Here is a 19,224-nt window from a genome sequence, read left to right on the forward strand (position 1 = left end):
TAAGTTAAATTGGAATATTGAGAGGAGTGTGTTAAAGTATGCACTACACAGAAGACAAAGATGATATGATTGAGACAGGTAGATGAGATGTAATGTGATGAGAGAGTTGGAGAAGGGGAGGTTGGGGACCTGATCATGCGGGGGTTATCGGTGAGCCCTGATCGGGTTAAGCGTCATGCCCTGCATTCCTTTGAGAACAACTACTGAAGTAAAATAGAGAATGGAGAATAGAGAACACCATTGTATCCTACCCAAAACACAACTATTATTACACGCATGCCAAAAACATTTACTCTTCTTCCTCCTCGCTTTCATCCTCATCCATACCCTCCGCCGCAGTCACGTTGAACGTGGGTGCCTGATCCACGCCGACGTAGCTGTCACTCATGAGGTAGAGGGTCAACTCATGGTCTCCAGGTGTGGGAACCACATACTCCAGACGCAGCTCCAGCTTTCGACCGATCGTAACACGCTTGATGGCGAGCAGGCTCTTCGTCTTCTCGTCACCAACGACCAGCCACCAGTTCTCCATCTTCTGGCTTGGATAGAAGGGTGCGTGGACAGTGGTATCGGGTTCTTCATCCTCTTCAAGGTCGCGCTCGATCTTGACTTTGAGGTACGAGGGCTCGCCCGAAGTGATGCTGTCAGGATCTTCGACTTGGAAGTCAAGCTCAATGTTGGGGTACTTCTCGTTGGTGAAAGCCGCAGCTTGCGCCAACTGTTTGTTGTCGAGACCGAGGCGCTTCACCAGCGTAGCGTAGTCTTTGTTCTCAGATGGGTCCATGGCCTCCATGAATTCAAAGATATCATTGATCCTGCACGAAGGTAGGTTAGTAAATGTTTGTAGAGAACTGCTTGTTGATACATACTTGTATTCGTTGGCCACCTTGATGACCTCCGGTGTGAAGTGGGGGATCTGCTTCAGAGGGCTGTCCCGGTCCCACATGGCCTGGACCACCATCTGTGACAACTCCATGGCGTTCATGGCGTTAAGATGGCCCTCGGATGAGAGGACGTCCACACATGCGCTGAGCAGGTTGAGAACCTTGCGGATAATGTCTTCCTGATCCTTGGCCAGATCAAGAGGAAGCTGCATGCGCGAGAAGTGGGCCTGAAGGAGAACAAATGCCTTGAAGTGCGGCGAGTCAAAGGAGACCTCGGCCATCTTAACGGGACAACGGTCATATACGCGGCGGAGAATGTGAGCCTCATGACGCCGCATCTGAATCGATTCGAACTCGGTCGCCGAAGTGACAATCTCCAAGATACCCTTGAGCTTGGTGCGGGCTGAAAGAGACAACAGGAAGGTCTGCATAGTAATGAAGGAGATATTGTAGTAAGCTCCAATCATAGCGGCATTCAGAGGCGAAACGCTGTCATCTTCCTCATCAAGGTCGATAATCTTGGCTTCAGACAGCTCCTTCAATGTGTTCTCCACAAGCTCTGACAGGAAGGTGCTGAGACCCTCGTGGCTGACATCACTGAGACCGTAGAAGCTGGGATTTGCAAGAAGACGGCGATAGAAATAGGTATATGTCATCCAATCAACCGCATCTTGCGTGGAGGAGATGGTCCTTGTGCTTGCTTCGGTCACAAAGGCATCGTGCAGGTAAACCTGCAAATGACTCTCGACCGGCAAGGCCTCGTTGAGGAACTTCTTGTAGTAGTCACGCTTGACAGCGGGCACCATAAGAACACCTCGACCAAGCTTGTCCTGGCCTGGACGAGATGCTTTGCCAAACATCTGCAAAATTTCGCTGATGGGGTAGTCGATGTAGCGATGCTCACGGCCATCAAAGAATTGAGTATTCATAACGATGACCAGATGAGCTGTGATGTCTAATTCCCAACACACGTCCCTAGAGGCCAACATCACTTGAATCGCACCGATGCTGAACAGGTGCGAGACAATGCGCTTGTCGGTGGCAGTAAGGGCCTCATGGTAGTAGCCAATACCGTGAGAAAGCGACGTGGCAAGGGTCTGCTCATGGACACGGCTAAGAAGGGGGCGAGCTCTTCAACATCGGCGTTCAGGAAGCGATCCTCATTGTCGTCGATAGCACACGCCGAAAGAAGGTCCATGGCGGTCGCACGAACCTGCTTACGGCTAGGGACGAAAACCAGAGCAGGCTTATCGGGCGAAAGCTGCAGGATCGATTGATAGGCCGGACGAGCCATGGCGAGCATAAGTGAGGGGAAGTGAGGAATGGTGAAGGACTGGAGATGAAGCTCGAGAGGCACAGGACGGGCATGCGGGCTGAAGTTGTAGATGGTGTGCTTGTTGGCACCAATCCACTCTCCAATATCCCGAGCGTTAGAAAGAGGCACACTGAGACCAACAATGCGCATCTCGTTTTCGGTCTGAAGAGCAATGTAGTGCATACGAGAAACAACCACTTCGTACACATATCCACCGTAGCCGCCGAGCATGTGGAGCTCGTCGGGGATGAACAATTGCACTGTCTGGATGTTCTTGCGGCGCTGCCACTGGCGGGACAACACATCCCATTGAGGAGGAGTGGCAAGGACAAGATCAGCCTGCTCAAGGAGTTTCAGGTCGGCTGTGGTTTCGCCTGTCAGCTTGACAATCGTCTTGCCTCCGTCAAGTGCACTAAAGCGCTTCTGCCAATCAGCAAGTCGGAGGTCGACCAGCTCTTGGAAGGGAGCGAGATAGACTGCACGACCGCCCTCCCTGGTGGACCAGTGCCGGAGCAGGGCCAACTCAGCGCAAACTGTCTTGCCACTTCCTACAGGAGCACCAATGAAGACATTATCATCAGTGTCGAAGACTGACTTGAAGACCTGAGATTGGATCTTGTTGAAATGCTGCCAGTTGGGATAGAGAGCTTGGTAGTCGTCGCGCTTCAGTGCTTTGACTGGTGCACGCTGCATATCCAGCAAAGGTGTGTGGGGAGGAAGCGCTCAGGGAGAACAAGCTTCTGGAAGGACACGGCAATTTTGGTCTCAGAATGCATCCATCGGTCGGACACCAGAGAGATGAAGTAGTTGGGTGGCATGGGCTCTGTGACTGGAACAGTGAATTCGACAAGATGTTCATTCATTTCAGATTTGGCGAATTCACCCCGAAGCAAGAAGCGATCGTGGAACAAGATCTCTTCTCCGTCACAATCTTCAACGATGATCCAAAAGTCTTGCGCGTTGCCGTGTACATCATCATCCCAAACGAAGTTGGGCGAAATGGTCAACTCAACGCGCAGCATAGACCGGGTGATGGGCTGCACTTGAGCCTGAACCTCGAGTCGAGGGAACTTGGAAACCAAGTCACACACAACACGTCCGGCCTTGGGCATACCAAGGAGCTCACCCATGCGGGGAGGGTCCAGGTCGAAATAGCTGCCCCAAGGCACATCAATCCGTTCAGCCTTCTGCAGAACGTCTCTTGGGCAATGCTGGAATTGACGAAGGGGGGACATGGTCGGCCACATGCGCTTCTCAGCCATCTTGCAAAGATCGAGTGCAGTCTTAGCAACAGATGACCAGCCCTTCTTCAAGCATATCTCGAAGAGGGCCCGAATGATACGTCCGGCCGACTGTGTCACGTAAACCATGTCAGCCATCAGCGCAAGCCCATCGAGCTTGAGTCGGGAGATGTAAGCCTGCAGGAGGACGTTGATCTTTGCATGGGGTTCGTCAATGGTTTCCTTGACGGGGACGGGTACACGGCCCAAGAGCTTTCCAAGCTCAAGCTTCTCATCCTGGCGAACGGGGATGTACTTAAATTCGTCACTCAGAGCGAAGATGCGGAACAGCTCAATGGTCGTGATAGAGGGTTGTAGGTGTTGAGCGTAGGTCAACATCGAGTTGTGACCAATGTAGTAGTGAGAGGAGATACGTCCAAGCTCAGTCGACTGGAGACGTCCGGTCTTCTTCTCATACTTGACGAGACCGGCTTTCTCAAGAACAGCAGCAGCGGAGTGGATGAGATCCACTCGCTTTTGTTCCAGTGCGTCATCATTCTGGTAGTCGGCGCCAACACTGTACAGACCAGGCGAACGAAGCATTCGGACATAAAGGTAGGTGTATCCTAGCCATTCCACACCTTCATCACGAGTACGAACATTACCAAGCACAATCTCGGCATTCAAATTATCAGCCAGCTTGCTCATCAGCTGTGACTCGATTGGTAGTTGCTGGTTCATGAGCGAGAGATAGTATTGAATCTCGGATTGCGATGTGATAATGATACCCTCACCGAATGTATCGTACTGGGGTCTACCAGCACGTCCAAGCATCTGGAGAACGTCCTGCGGACTCAACTCAACCCAGCTACCCTTCTCGGGAGAGTAGACCTGAGTTCCCTTGATGATAACGGTGTGAGCGGGAAGGTTGACACCCCAAGCGAGTGTCGCGGTACAGACGAGGACCTGGATACTTCCATCGGCGAAGAGGGCCTGAACGGAATCACGATCCGCAAGACTCAAACCGGCATGGTGAATACCGAAGCCGTACGGCATGAGGTCCTTGAGTCCAGCATCATCAACTGAATCAGCTTCCTCGGAGAGAATGGCACGGCTGGCAGCGTCACTGCGCAGGATCTGTCCAATGGTTTCATTCTCAAGGGCCTTATCCCTGATGTACTTGGCTGTTTTGGCTGTTTCCTTTCGGGAGTGCACGAAAATCAGCATTTGGTTGCGACGTTGTCCGACCTGCTCCATAACCTTGGTGTAGCAAATGTCGTTCATCGTCTTCAACTGCTTAATGGCCTTCTTTTCAGTGACACCAATGAACTCCTGCTTAAGAGGGCAAGGACGATATGTGCCATCGAAGTGGAATATGCCCTTGACAGGATCGGCACGCAGGAAGCTTCCCACATCGCGATAGTTGGGGAGAGTAGCACTGAGACCGACAATACGCACTGGGTCTCCAGTCTGCTCGACTCTGCGAATGGTTCGACTGACGATGCTCTCAATGACGGGACCACGATCATCGTGGAGAAGATGAATCTCATCAATGATTACCAGGCGAACAAGCTTGGTGTAGCTGGTCTCAGATGCCTTTCTGGTGATAACGTCGAACTTCTCGGGGGTGGTGACAATGATCTGGGTGTCGGCAATTTGTTGCTTGGTGAGTTGACGATCACCTGTAAGCTCAGACACACGGATACCATAAGGCTCAAGACGCTTGCCGAGGTTTCCAACCTGTTCTTGTACCAAAGCCTTCAACGGAGAGATGTACACAATCTTGAAGTCATCGAGCATGATCTCTCCGGTTTCGGAATTGCGGTTTTTCCCAATCTCCCGAAGAATTGTAAGCATAGCGACGTTGGTCTTTCCGGAACCTGTAGGAGCACAGACAAGCATGTTGCCATCATCGTGGAACGCTGAAGGGTAGCACTTTGTCTGCACCCGGTTGAGTTCCTTGGAGGTTCCAAACCCAACACGAGCCCATTCAGGCAGCTCTGTGGTAGGAATATTCTTCTCTCCAGCTTCCTTTTTGGCCTTGGGGGGTGGCACATGAATTTCTTCGTAGCCCTTGAAGGTACGCTTAGTTGAGCCTTGGGGAAGCTTGACATTAGGGTTGGTCATAAGGTGGTTGCCTTGATGGAAGACAAGATTCTCCAAGTTGATAGTTCTCTTGGGCTGAAGAGGGCCAGTTTGTCCACCCTCGGTGGTCTTTTGGTCTGGCGTGGGGCCTGAAGGAACATCAACATCCATCAAGTCGAACTTCATTTTCTTATCGGGACGTTCGGCGAGGTCATCGCGAGCTTCTTTGCCGCGAATTTCGTCAAGGATGGCGCGCTGTCCGGCTTCGACCATCTCAATTTCCACGAGATTGCGAGCATCGGTGTCCTCGGCGACTCGTCTCCAGCGCGTAACCCAAACGGCTTTGTCGCGGTTGGTGACCAGCTTCGCAACCAGGTCGGGGTGGTCATAGTCGAAAAGCTCCATCAGGTCGTTTTCAACGTCGCGCAAGGATCTAGGTGTTCCATCTTCGTCCTTGGCACCGAGAATTTCGAGGGCCTCGCCGGCCTTCTCGTGTTGGATGTGCGCATCTGTGTAGAGAGCACCGATCTGGCGCTGCAACCAGTAGGCGTCAATTTCGCGGGCTGAAACGGTTAATCCAGTCTTGTCGCCGTCCATATCCGTTTTACCCAGACCTCCATCAATGACCATTTCATCGCCCTCTTCGGCATCCTGAGCAGCTGGAACGTCGTCGGCTTCTGGCTGATCTTGTTCATCCGCTTCGTCTTCGTCACTGTCTTCGTCCCGGATTTCGTCCACAGTTCCTGTGCGCTCATCATCCTCGTCTTCTTCGTCGAAGACTACGGCAACACCTTGGCGTTCATCGAGTTCGCCACCCGCTTCGTCTAGGCCGCCGTCCATTTCTTCATCTTCATCCTGGGCATCGTAGTCTGTAATTTTTTTGCCCACGTTCACGAGCTCGTTGAACTCCTTCGGGTTCATGGAGGTTCCCAAAAGATCGTCGATCTCCTTCTTTTTATCGAAATCCTTCATCTCTTCATCCTTGAGAAGCTCCAAGACAGCATCGGCGGCACTTCGGACGACTTCGTGAGGGACATCGCCAAGGTGGCTTCCGGTAATTGTGAGAATAAGGTCGTAGGTGGCTCGTGTAGCGGGTGTCCGAGGTCGGTATTTCAGGCCTTCGACGAAGGCATCGGCTGCTGAAAGGATTCCTTGGCCCCGTAATTGTGCCGGTTGGCCGCGTTGGCGTTTTTTCTGTTCACGTAAAAGCACATCTTCACCCTCACCAATGGCACCTCGCTCGAGGTCTGTAGGGCCTGTCTTCTTTGATTTGGGCGCATTGTCACGCGCTACTCGTCCACCCATCTCTCGGATCCCAATGCGACCCGCGAGAGACTCCGGGTCTCCAGTCGGTTCGTCATGGGTGCGACTGATAAAACGACGGTCCGCCTGGAGAACCAGGTTGGACATCGCCGAGTACTTATACTGGGAGATATTTTGGTCCGCCATCTTGGTGGTTGTGTGGCTTCACGAAAAACGACAAAAGAGAAAGAAAGGTTGCGACAAATCTGCCTGGGCGCGGAGGTCGAGATTCAGGCCGCGCCGAGACACGAAAAATGTCGGCAATTAATAGAACTTCAGATGGTCTCACAAACCTGGCTCATCCTCCTTCCGCAAGTCACGGTATTTGTGAGAAATATAATAGCCAGGGTTGATGTAGATATGTGAAGCCAAGGAGAGAAGCTCGGGAAGATTTCGTGGCGAAGGCGGAAGGAGGGGAGCTTTTGTGGTTCTGCCGCTCAAGACAATTTGGAGCGCGCAACAATGCGTCTACATGGCTTGTCTATTTTTCTGACATCGGTCAGTTTGAGACCAGCTGTAATGTCAATATGTCCGTCCTATCGTTGCCAAATACACCGGTCCATCTGCCATCATGCGCGTCGTCCCTCAGTCCACCCACGCGTGTCTACAGACCCGAAAGTCCCCATACGAGGCGCAAAGCGTAAAACAACTGTCAAATTGAAAGACCTCCCTCAAGGAGTCTTGAAGCTCGAGGCATACGATAATGGAGTGGACGAAGCTCCTCAATATCCGACTGTGGTACAAGGGCACCGAAACAATATGCAAGCATTCAAGAACTGCGTCATTTTGACCAGAGTCGGGGGCTTCTACGAGGTACGAGAATGAGAACTCATGATTTCCAGTAAAGCTGTATGCTTAAAGAATGTTTTCTAGCTATATTTTGAGCAAGCAGAAGAATTGGCATCATCCCTTGGCTTAAAACTTGCGACCAAAAAGACCAACGCCGGGCCAGTTCCCATGGCTGGCTTTCCTTTTTTCCAGCTCGACCGTTTCCTGAAGATGCTTGTCCAAGATCTCAACAAGTATGTGGCTATCAGCGAGGAATTTGCTCTCAATGCAGAGGGAAAGGCGCACCCAGGCGGCCTTCTGTTTGATCGGAAGGTGGCCAGAGTCGTCACTCCTGGTACGCTGATTGATGAGAAGTTTATTGAACCCTCCGAACATAATTTCTTATTGGCCATTTACTTGGACGTTCCGGCTATGGAATCGAAGCTAAAACAGCATGCTGATAGCGATGCCCAGTCATCCCATCAACACATATTGTCATCTATACCTCAACAGGTAGGGTTGTCGTGGCTGGATCTTTCGACCGGCGATTTCTTCACCCAGCTCACAACAACCCAAATGCTTCCATCTGCAATTGCGCGAATTGGAGCCCGTGAAATTCTGGTAGATCAGAATGTAAAAGATCTCATCGGGCATGAATTACAATTGCTAGTTGGGCACGATCATCGCCTAGTCACTTTCTTTCAGTTCCCCGGGACATTCGAACCAGTGTCTGAATGGGATACCATGCTCGAGGCTCCCGTTCCTGAGGATGATCGTGCGTCCTTCACACCGGAAGAAGTAGCAGCTGGATACAGCCTACTCAAGTACATTCGAGTGCAACTGCAAGGATCGAATCTCAAGCTTCAGCCTCCTTGTCGAAGACATCTGAATGAATCAATGAGTATCGATCGTAATAGTCTGAGTGGTCTTGAGATCTTAGAAACAGCAAGAGATGGGTTTGGCAAGGGAAGCCTTCTCCATGCTGTTAAAAGGACTTCAACGAAAAGTGGCTCACGCCTTCTGCGAGACAGACTCAGTATGTATAAATTGTTCTTCGGCCTTTCTTCATGTGCTAACATGCTACACAGCCTCACCATCTACATCTTTGAAGATCATTAACGAGCGTCTGGACCTAGTCTCAGTCTTCATGGAATCTGAGGAGCTTCGTGACGGCGTGGTTCAACTACTGAAACGCAGCTATGATGCACAACGCTTGGTCCAGAAATTCGCCCTTGGAAAAGGAGATCCAGATGACTTGATCTGTCTATCTCGGGCTATCGAGGCTTCGAAGGAAGTCAGACAAGTTCTCTTGGACCACAGCAAAACTCCAATTTCGAGCGTTGACCTCAAAAATAGCGTGACGATTATGATCTCACGGTTGTGTCTTGATGGACCCATTGCGTTGGCTGAGAAAATTCTTGCCGCTATTGACGAAGAAGGATTGATGCAAAAGCAACGCATTGAGGACAGTACCGCTGCTGACGCAGCCAGTTTGGCGCAAAAGGTAACTCTCGATGAAGGCACGCCCGGCGAGCTCGAAAGCCTACCGAAAAAGGTCAGGTCAAAAAGCAGTGATCGAACTGCGGTAACTGATACTGAATCCGGTCCTGTCGATACTTGGATTATGAGACGTGATGCAAGCAAGAACCTCAACGCTCTTCATACGGAACTAGAACGACTGGGTGACGAAAAGGTTTCATTAACACAACTGCTCCGCGACTCGGTTGGATCATCAGCCTTGACCCTCAAATGGACACCCGGCTTGGGCCACATATGCCACGTCAAAGGGGCCAAGATATCCCAGGAGTCCTTGGAAGACTTGGGCGTTACTCGAAATGTCTCATCCACCAAATCCACGCGGTCCTTCTATCTACCAGCCTGGTCAGATCTAGGCGCTCAGATGGACCAAGTCAAGATCCGAATTCGTCAAGAAGAGCAGACAATTTTCCAGCATCTCCGCCGCGAAGTGATCTTGAATCTAGTCAAGATTCGCCGAAACGCTGCTGTCATGGATGAACTGGATGTTAGTTGTTCATTCGCGATTCTAGCTCGAGAACAACAAATGGTGCGGCCAATTCTCAATGACGGCGTCTGTCACAAGATTGTCGGAGGCAGGCATCCAACCGTCAAACTAGGTCTAGAGGAACAAGGCCGATCTTTTGTGAGCAACGACTGCTTCTTGGGTGATTCCGAGCGTATCTGGCTCATCACTGGCCCTAACATGGCCGGCAAAAGTACATTCTTACGACAGAACGCATTGATCACAATTCTCGCGCAGGTCGGGTCATTCGTACCTGCAGCTTATGCCGAGATCGGTATCGTCGATCAGATCTTCAGTCGCATTGGCGCAGCGGATGACCTCTTCCGGGACCAGTCAACGTTCATGGTCGAGATGTTAGAGACGGCCGCCATTCTCAAGCAGGCTACGCCGAAGTCATTTGTCATTATGGATGAAGTGGGTCGAGGCACGACTCCTGAGGATGGGACAGCTGTCAGCTTCGCTTGTTTGCATCATCTACACAATCACAACCAGGCCCGCACACTTTTTGCCACCCATTTCCATGCCCTTGCGGATATGACATATGACTTCGAGGCTTTGGCAAGGTACTGTACGGATGTCAAGAACACAGCTACAGGTACCTTCTCTTTCGTCCATCGTCTGCGAAAGGGTGTGAATCGCCAGTCTCATGCTTTGAAGGTCGCACAGCTGGCTGGTTTGCCTAAAGAAACACTCGAGCTGGCTACCCGAGTCCGTCAGCAGATGAGGGACGAAACACCATCTCCTCGCGTCACTGATGAAGATCAACCCACGGTGCAGGGTTCTTGAAATCAATGTTTGAAAAATATATGTCCTTCACGGTGCTATGTATAATATATCCATGTACAATATTTCGGCTTCAGATACCCAATTTTTATGAAGGTTGGCAGTCACCTTCCTCTCTTTTCAGCCAACCGGTCCATCAAGGAACACCAACAAATGCTTGGTATAGGTGCGAACGAAAATCACAGCTTAGACCACAACTTCGCCGGGCCCTTCTCAGCCCGACCAAGCTGACCCTTCCTTCCAAGATTAACAACAACACCCTCCCCAAACGCAGCCTCCTGACAATCCTCATCCCCAACCCCATTAACAAACTGCACAACAACAAAATCAACCCGTCTCTTCCCCAAAACCACCATAGGTGCATGCCACGTCCCAACACCATAAGTAACAGCCTGACCACCACGCGCAACAAAAGCCTTAACATTTTCCAAATCCGGCGGGTCACGAATAGTGACCATCTCCCCAGCCTCATTCTTCGCAGTAGCAGTCTGACCCTTCAAAGTAGGCGCAACAACCACCAAAAACAACGGCTCATCCTCACCCTCACCCTCACCAACCTTCGAATGACTCGACAAATCCACGGGAATAAACGTCTGGTTCGTAAAAGGGTGGCGCTCAAGAATGCGCACGTCAAAGACCTCCTGGTCAGGCCTAGCCTGCTGGCGGCCTGCATAGATAGTGCGCAATTTGCGCGGGAAGCAGCAGAACATGGTCATGCGTGCTTCGGCGGGTTGGCCGCTTGGGCAGCCATTTGTGTAGCGGTCGAGGAGCGGGGAGATGGGGCTGTACTTCAGTGCGGAGTTTTGGTTTGCTAGCACCGGCGTTGGGTTGTTGGGAGGTAGAGATGAGGGTTGAGGGGCGACGCTAAGTGCGCGTGGTAAGGGGGAGACTAGTGCTGTGCCGAATGGTGCGAAGCTCATTGGTGTCAGTGGCTCTGGGATGAGCGTTACACTTGGGTTGGTGGTGAGGATCGGCGCCATTATGAAGGTTTGAGGCGATTGTCTTCTCGGGTGAAGTGTGTGTGTCAGGCAATTGCTCGGATGTGTGTCGCCTCAGCTTGGGTAGGTCTACAGCTAAAATAAAAAGGAAGAGAAGTTGAGGTTGATGAGAAACTGCGGAGATGTCGGCGGGCTCCGGTGATGCTGGGACCCGATAAGACAATTACGATAAGCGGCCGGGGCCGAGTATAAAATGTCTAGTTAGGGCTCGGGGAACTTATAAAATGCCATCGTTAACTGGTCTTTAATGTAACATACTACAAATTCTCTATTGATATAGTGACTTGGTGGCTAAGACTATGTGTAGGACCACTATGTGTCAGTCAACTGATGAGACTGACTTAAGGTACGACTACTGCATTCTCGGCCATTTTATATGTGACGATCAAGACCGTTGGCATTCTAGTTATCGGTCTCATGGGATTCTATGTAACGGTTTGTATTCTCTTGCGCCTATATTTTTCCTGGTTCTGAAATGCGTATAGCTCATTGGTATATATAGTCGTTCTAAAGATAGGTTACTCCGAGGTTATTAAACCATAAACCGATCATTTCGATATTGGGCAACGAACGGTGTAGAGTCTGGCACCAGCTCTAAAGCAAGCTGTTCTCAGCCATAGCCAGTTTCTATTGGCGTGAGTCGAAGCCCGCTCTTCTCACCGACTTAACACATGTATGTCTCTGAGTGGCTCCGAGTCCAAGCACGATGGCATCCGTGCCATCAAAGACGATGAAACTGAAATCCACCCCTGTCCAATGTCACCGTCTATTGGTTCCAACTGGATGTTTAAGATGTGCGGATAACCTCCTTGATGGGTCTTTAGGTTTGTACAACCGGTCCATCAATGCCGGTTCATCGATACCCAACGATTGACACAAACTCGGAACGGTTTGATGCAAGCTCTGTATTAAGATATCCTAGTTTGTGCGGGGTTTGACACTACAAATTGCCCTACAACCGTTTGTGACAGTAGCTATGTAGCTTGATGCACTGTCTGATTGGCCGTGAAGCCGGTAGGTCAAGGGTACCAGTGCATTGTTGGGTACTTTCCGGGTACTTTGTCTATGGACATGAGCAGACCCGAGGATATATGAGATCTAAAGGAGAATAATCTAAAAAGCCAACAATATCCATGGAGATGTTGGAGATGGTTCGCGCATTAGTTGCGAGGCAACCACTGCTGATCGAAATTTTGTTCTCGAATCAGACCAAGTCTGCCCCAAATGAGGCTCAAAAAACTACAAGATACAATATTTGGGCAGATACTCTCTGCACATGCTCAAGAGCTGGCCAATCATACACTCTTCCAGTCCCTATCCATGAAACGCGCGGGATGACCGCGTCAATCGCTATTGGTGTGTGGAATCCTTTTCTCCGGGCATGATGCCGGATTTAATGCAATCAATATACTATTGCATGAGGTTCACACCGTTCTTTGATTGACACTAAGTCCTCAGCGGTTGAGTCTCGATGCTGTCTTGGGATATAGAATGGCGAGCTCGGGTATAAAGCCACCATGTTTCCGTCAAGTTGAGCGCTGAACTACGATCATCCATCCTCCTGCTCAGAACGTTCTTGGATTCTTTGGTTCATTTTTCATACTTCACATGGCTGCCTAGCGGTTCACATATTTGAATTCACTAGCAACAATGGATAGGTCTACAAATCAATCCTCGCAACAGCAAGCTACCCCCAACTCCCAAGGCAACACAGGCGCTGTACAGTCAAGCACTACCGGTCCCTCTGCCACAGGTTCAAGTCAGACACAAAGGTGCGATAACTTCTTATATCTTGATCTATACCGTGCAAATAGCTCTCAAAGCTAGCCCACAGTATACTACTGAACGCATATTTGGAACTATCAACTAATGTAGACTCAACTTCCAACAGCAGCACATATTCTCCGACCTTCCAACGGGACATGAACTACGATCTAAGTGAAATAGGATCTTGGGTCGACAAAGCCAGCCTTAGCTACCCTTCTACATTCTCCACAAGTTCCAATTGACCTCGTTGTCACCTCAGCAATGCGGCTCTTTGGTGCATAATAGGATGAGAAAGGAAATATTCGGCGATACGGTGAGTTCGTCCGTGACTGAACGATATTATGCACGGATGATGTAAATTAATACAAGTTAGGTATCAAGGGTCCGAGTAGACCCGACATCCAACTGAGAGAGAGACCTATACTCCGTTCTAACCGTGACGTTTATCTGGAGGATTAGCTCATTTGTGCATGGATACCTTGGAGACAGCTGCGGGGATGTCCCTGAACAAGGAAACTTGGACGGACGATCGATATGAAACTATTACTTGCTTTTATTGTTAATTTTGTTTTTCCTTTTATTTCCTTTCTTTTCTTCTTTTAGCAAGGGACAGGCATGTGAGAGGAAGAGTATTGGCTGGAGGCGGAGACGTATGCAGTCGTTGTTCGTCTTTGCATAGTGGCTAGCAGGCTAGCGAAAGAGCATATAGCAACATTTCCCGCAGTTCCGATGCCACGAGATGAATGGAGATATTCATGTACATCATAGCAGGGAAATTGAGATTTTAGCCGAGGATGAACAATGAACTGTCGTACAGAGTACACATTGAGGCGCTCGTTTCCCCTCTTTCTCTTATCTCGGGCCTTGACCGTGTTTGCTCCATGTTGATCATCTGCATGTGGAGACTAATGCTATTAATCCAGTTCGAATTGTTGAATCGTGCATATAGATGTAACATCAAGTTGCATCCTCGATGCAGTAGTGCCCAAATGGGGAAGACGGGGACTTGGTGTTAGAATTTAGTATAATAACGTAGCCAGATATAAACAAGGTTGGCACGGATGATACGGAGAACCAAGAAATACTGGTTAGCTGGTCACTCAGCCTGGTAGAGCTAATAATGGGGCTTCTGATGAGTCCAACAGCGTGGCAAGTATAACTGGAGACTCATCAGGGAACACTGAGGCATAACGCAAATATCAGGCAGGTCTGTTTTGGGGGGAAATTTATCTAAATCATTACATGTATGCCATTGAAGAAATGCTATCAGAGTAAGAAAGTCCTGACCTTCATCATAATACGTACTCCGCTGATGTTGATATTTATGGCTTACAATTGGTCTCTCACAGAAGCTTTCGGGCCGTCAAGTATGTGAACTATAGCCATGCTCAACACACGTGTCTTGGATTTTTGGACTTGGGCGTTGGAAAATGAGATATTCAAACTAGAATCTGCTCTGGTAGAGTCTAATGCCCCTGTGAGAGGTTATGGTTTGCTATGTATCCCTGACAGGCTACTGAAGCGATTGATAGTGTAGATACAAGTGTTGTATCCGGTACCAATTCAAAGCTGTTGGAAAAGTTTAATCAATCAGAATATGTAGAGGTTTGAAGGTAGAAAGATCAAGTCGCGGTAAATAAGTCTCAACTCTGTTCACATATTTGTTAAGTTCCTCCTGGACAGGACAATTTGAGTTGCGACATTTTGGATACTCTTTGGACCCGGGGCATCTGGAACCCGGTTACCACGTCTTTATCAAAGATACGATACGCTTAGGGGCGTGTGCTTTAAGATAAACAGAGACTGAGCGACGTTTTGGCTCAGATGGGACTGTTTTAATCTGACGGGACATACTGTTCTGAGCCATCTTCTTCAAAAAAGCTCTAGATAGTTTCCATCGCATTCACTAGTATAGGCTATCCAAGAGCTGCTCCAGGTGACGTTCCAAAGAATTTGCTAACTTTGCCAGATATCCTTTTTTTTTTTTTTTTTTTTTTTTGTTCAATGCCACCTGAGATTGCATAATTAGCCAAATTTCTTAAACTTCTTGAGTGGTTAGTTTAAGTACCTACTACACTTTTGGAAATTGGTAAGGGGCTCGTAAACATTCTGTGATAGAGTTGCCTTTCCTTCCTTCTTAGCAATCCTTGTTGCCCGCTTAAAGATCATAGAACATTTGAAAATGAAAGAAATCAGGATCCATCAGGATCAACGTGACGAGGGTGTGGCCTGAATGGAGCCATTGGGTTGTTGCTCGACCTGGTCGACTGTGTCGTAAGGGATTGGGTTAGATATCTTCCATTTCCTCGGAGTGAGTTCGAGACGGTTGCAGGAGGATGAATGGTTTGGAAGAGGGAAAAGAGCAAACATATCGGGTGTCCGCTTGAATTTATACACAATGCATCTGCCCACCAGGATAATGTAAATGTTTGAAACCCTATAGCGCTACCATAGGACATCGATTAAGCACCGAGATTAGCTCTACACTGCGTTCTCAACAGGGAATTGAACCATATGAGTTAAACTATACAAGAGCAGGTGGGTATATGTAGAGTTAATATAGAACATGTTAATTGTAAAAGTGAATATGGTAGTTTAATGTGTGATAATGGGTTTGAATCTCAATTTTGAAAGCCCAATAGAGCATCAATAGAAGCTTGAGAACACTCTTGGAAAGATAACAAGTTGCCACCGGATGACCTAAAGCTATCTTTTGGGACAGGATTTGCATCATCTTCTCATCCTAGTGTACTAGGAAATATTTGGGCTCACGCTGAGTGTTCAAAATGGCCTCAGGCAACCACCACCGGAGTCAAGGCCAAACATGCTCACAGCATATCACCCACGCCGATAGGAAGCCTGAGGAGGCCGGCTCCCTTGGCTTTTTTTTGGTGGTAGAGAAACGAATTTCTCGTGGCGCTGGATTTTATCAGAGGTGCCGACAGTCACTAGTTCATTTCCACACAAGCCAGCAAACTGAGAGCAGCATGCTAAAGTTGATTCAGGTAGCATTTCCTCCCTTGGCATCAAATTTGGCTTTCTTGGCTCGTCGCTTGATTTCCCTTTTCGATAGAGGCTTGTCAGGGTCCTCGGCAATGGGCTCAGAGCTGATAGAGGCCTTTCGCTTGAGGTTATCAGCCCCGGTGTCTGACTCTGTAGGTTCTCTCGATTTTGGTGCGGCTTTCTGGTTTTGCGCAGCACTCTCGGCTTTGACCTTCTCACCACCATGGACAACATCAACGATACCTCGCCAGCTGGTACGCTTTAATTTGGCCAACGCGATGACCTTCCTCGTCTCTTCGCAGATTGCTTCCTTTCCACGCTCTTGTGACAACCCCCAGACACAGGTAAGGTTAATCACATCCCACGGGGCTCGTAGACTCAACGCCCGCCGGGCTTCGCTCGACACAATAATACCTCGGCCGCGTGTTGCCCGTATCAAGGACGTTGCATTCCCGATGAGGTTCCTCCGCGCATCAAGACCACTCCCTGTGATCCCTGGTCCATAGCAGATTTCGATTCGGACTCCACGTGAGATTGCTGCAGATAGCATTTTAAACTTGAAATGATATGGCAGTCTCACGGAAAGATCCACCGAGATCACGTCGCATTCCAGATTCGTACAGGCATTTAGCAGGGACTTCTCGTTTGTGGGACGGAGCGCAACCAGATCGTAAGCTTGAGTCAAGACGGCCAGCCGTTGATTCTGCGCGGGGTCGGCCAGAGTCAGGTTCAACCGGGTCAGCAGTTGGAGTGATTTCGGCGGGTTCGCTGGGAGATGAGGTGGGGTGAGGCTCGCAGGAAGCTTCCCGTTGATTGTTTGAGACAAAGCAACGGTGGTGTAACCAACTAGCGAGTCAGGTTAGTCTCTCATGTGCTCCCAAGGCGGATCCTGTGCCGGAGATCGGAATGAATGACTTACGTTCAGCGAGGAAGTTGAGAGTGTGGGGCACCTCTGGGTCATCCGGGCTGTAAGGGACATTCAAGTCGTAAAACATGTTGGATTTAAAAGGAGGCCAGCCCTGCCTATCTTCTTGACTCTTCAACTTGATCACATCGAACTGTCCCAAAAGGGCAATCAGAAAATCTGTCGGATCAACAATTGATCCGTGCCTAACCGCTTTCGACCGGCTCCCCACAAACCCTCGGTCCCGTGACTCTGGGATCTCATTCTACGGATCATCATAATATCTCACTCCGTCTATCCCATTGCTCCAGGTCTCTTGCGAGCTTTGTGTTTGGGCTTGATCGTTCCTGGGCTTGCTGCTCTCTGCCTTTCAAGTCGACTCACCTCCCCGTTTCTCGTCACACGGCCGTGCCCCTCGTGACCCCGCTGCACATCTTTCAATTGTGGGCGCACTCGGAAACCGCCTGCTATCGTCAATATGGCGCGTGTCTATGCTGATGTCAACGAGCATATGCCTCGGTCCTACTGGGACTACGACAGTGTCAACATCTCGTGGGGTGTCCTGGAAAATTATGAAATCGTTCGCAAAATAGGTAAGATATGATCAGATCACGCCATTCCGTGGCATATCGGAAGACTGCGTCGCAAATACTAGACTGCAGCTGGATTGATAGATCAAGGTTTGCTGACTTTTTCGTTACCAGGTCGGGGAAAGTACTCTGAGGTCTTCGAAGGCATCAACGTCGTCAACTACCAGAAGTGCGTTATCAAGGTTCTCAAGCCCGTGAAGAAGAAGAAGATCAAGCGTGAGATCAAGATTCTTCAGAATCTTGCCGGTGGGCCCAACGTTGTTGCTTTGCTGGATGTTGTTCGCGATAACCAGAGCAAGACCCCCAGCCTGGTCTTCGAAGCTATCAACAATACCGACTTCCGCACCCTATATCCCCGCTTTTCCGACTATGACGTCCGCTTCTATGTTTACGAGTTGCTGAAGGCGCTCGATTTCTGCCACAGCAAGGGTATCATGCACCGTGATGTTAAGCCCCACAATGTCATGATTGATCATGAGAAGCGCAAGGTTAGTGGAGCAGTCGACTGAAGCGGAGAGTGATTCTAACACTTTCTAGCTTCGCCTGATTGACTGGGGTCTGGCAGAATTCTACCACAAGGGCACGGAATACAACGTCCGTGTTGCTTCTCGGTACTTCAAGGGTCCCGAGTTACTGGTTGACTTCCAGGAATACGACTATTCTCTGGATATGTGGTCTCTGGGTGCTATGTTCGCATCCATGATTTTCCGCAAGGAGCCTTTCTTCCACGGAAACAGCAACTCCGACCAATTGGTCAAGATTGCCAAGGTTCTTGGAACCGAGGAGCTCTTTGAGTACTTGGACAAGTACGACATCGAGCTGGACCCGCAATATGATGACATTCTCTCTCGCTTCCCTCGCAAGCCGTGGCATTCATTTGTCAATGCTGAGAACCAGCGTTTTGTCAGCGATGAGGCCATTGACTTCCTTGACAAGCTTCTGCGATACGACCATGCTGTAAGTTATTTTGTTATCTTCACTCATGTGTTTTACTGACCCACTATATAGGAACGCTTGACTGCTCAGGAAGCCATGGGGCATGCATATTTCGACCCCGTGCGTGCCGACGCACAGGCTCTCAGCCACAACAACGTTACCCAGTCCTGAGTTCTCACATGAACCGTTGATGACCATGGCTTCAATCACCCCCTTGCAATGCCCGAGTTCCGAGTTCTCCGCATGCTGCCATCAAGATTGCGCCAGGAATCTTAGACATTTACTCCCTTTTGCATTTGAAACCTGTCGTAATGAACGGTACGACGGTGGTCGACAACATGAAAGGAGCTTGGTCTTCGTAACCACCCTATCCACCCTATTCCAATCTTTATCAGGCCCTTCAACAGAAGGGGCTGCGGCAATCGATCAAATGAACGAAGACGACTTTGATGACAAGACATCATGACATTTAATCTGCTGGGTCTTTTAGACCCTCTCATCGCCTGGGTCGTTTGGCGTGTCAGTGAGCGTGATAAATCAGCGTCTTAGATGGGCTACTCTTCTCTTTCATCTTTTCTATTTGTATAGCGCTGCTCGTGGGTTCCTTTTAATTGATTTCTCCCTTAGT

The 19,224-nt window shown here is 49.5% G+C and overlaps 5 protein-coding genes across 5 annotated transcripts; 2 read left to right on the top strand and 3 right to left on the bottom strand.

The window, feature by feature from the left end:
• Window positions 1-289: 289 nt before the first annotated feature.
• N7446_004727 (ATP-dependent RNA helicase BRR2) lies at window positions 290-6,953 on the bottom strand (the record flags this gene model as incomplete). The annotated part of the gene is made up of 4 exons (XM_058513476.1): window positions 290-815; window positions 870-1,997; window positions 2,066-2,886; window positions 2,934-6,953. 4 exons carry the CDS (start codon window positions 6,951-6,953, stop codon window positions 290-292), a joined length of 6,495 nt encoding a protein of 2,164 aa, XP_058374805.1.
• Window positions 6,954-7,325: 372 nt separating this feature from the next.
• N7446_004728 (mismatch repair ATPase MSH1) lies at window positions 7,326-10,401 on the top strand (the record flags this gene model as incomplete). The annotated part of the gene is made up of 3 exons (XM_058513477.1): window positions 7,326-7,619; window positions 7,680-8,610; window positions 8,663-10,401. The coding sequence occupies 3 exons, from the start codon at window positions 7,326-7,328 to the stop codon at window positions 10,399-10,401; spliced, it is 2,964 nt and encodes a 987-aa protein (XP_058374806.1).
• Window positions 10,402-10,577: 176 nt separating this feature from the next.
• N7446_004729 (ureidoglycolate hydrolase) lies at window positions 10,578-11,378 on the bottom strand (the record flags this gene model as incomplete). Its single annotated transcript, XM_058513478.1, has 1 exon — window positions 10,578-11,378. The coding sequence occupies one exon, from the start codon at window positions 11,376-11,378 to the stop codon at window positions 10,578-10,580; it is 801 nt and encodes a 266-aa protein (XP_058374807.1).
• Window positions 11,379-16,164: 4,786 nt separating this feature from the next.
• On the bottom strand, window positions 16,165-17,161 carry N7446_004730 (ribonuclease P subunit p30 family protein; the record flags this gene model as incomplete). Its single annotated transcript, XM_058513479.1, has 2 exons — window positions 16,165-17,012; window positions 17,086-17,161. 2 exons carry the CDS (start codon window positions 17,159-17,161, stop codon window positions 16,165-16,167), a joined length of 924 nt encoding a protein of 307 aa, XP_058374808.1.
• Window positions 17,162-17,548: 387 nt separating this feature from the next.
• On the top strand, window positions 17,549-18,767 carry N7446_004731 (casein kinase II subunit alpha/alpha'; the record flags this gene model as incomplete). Its single annotated transcript, XM_058513480.1, has 4 exons — window positions 17,549-17,663; window positions 17,775-18,148; window positions 18,198-18,617; window positions 18,669-18,767. 4 exons carry the CDS (start codon window positions 17,549-17,551, stop codon window positions 18,765-18,767), a joined length of 1,008 nt encoding a protein of 335 aa, XP_058374809.1.
• Window positions 18,768-19,224: the final 457 nt, after the last annotated feature.

This window comes from Penicillium canescens (genome assembly GCF_028828765.1).
Source record: "Penicillium canescens strain IBT 15451 chromosome Unknown utg000003l_segment0_segment0, whole genome shotgun sequence".
Lineage (NCBI taxonomy): Eukaryota > Fungi > Ascomycota > Eurotiomycetes > Eurotiales > Aspergillaceae > Penicillium > Penicillium canescens.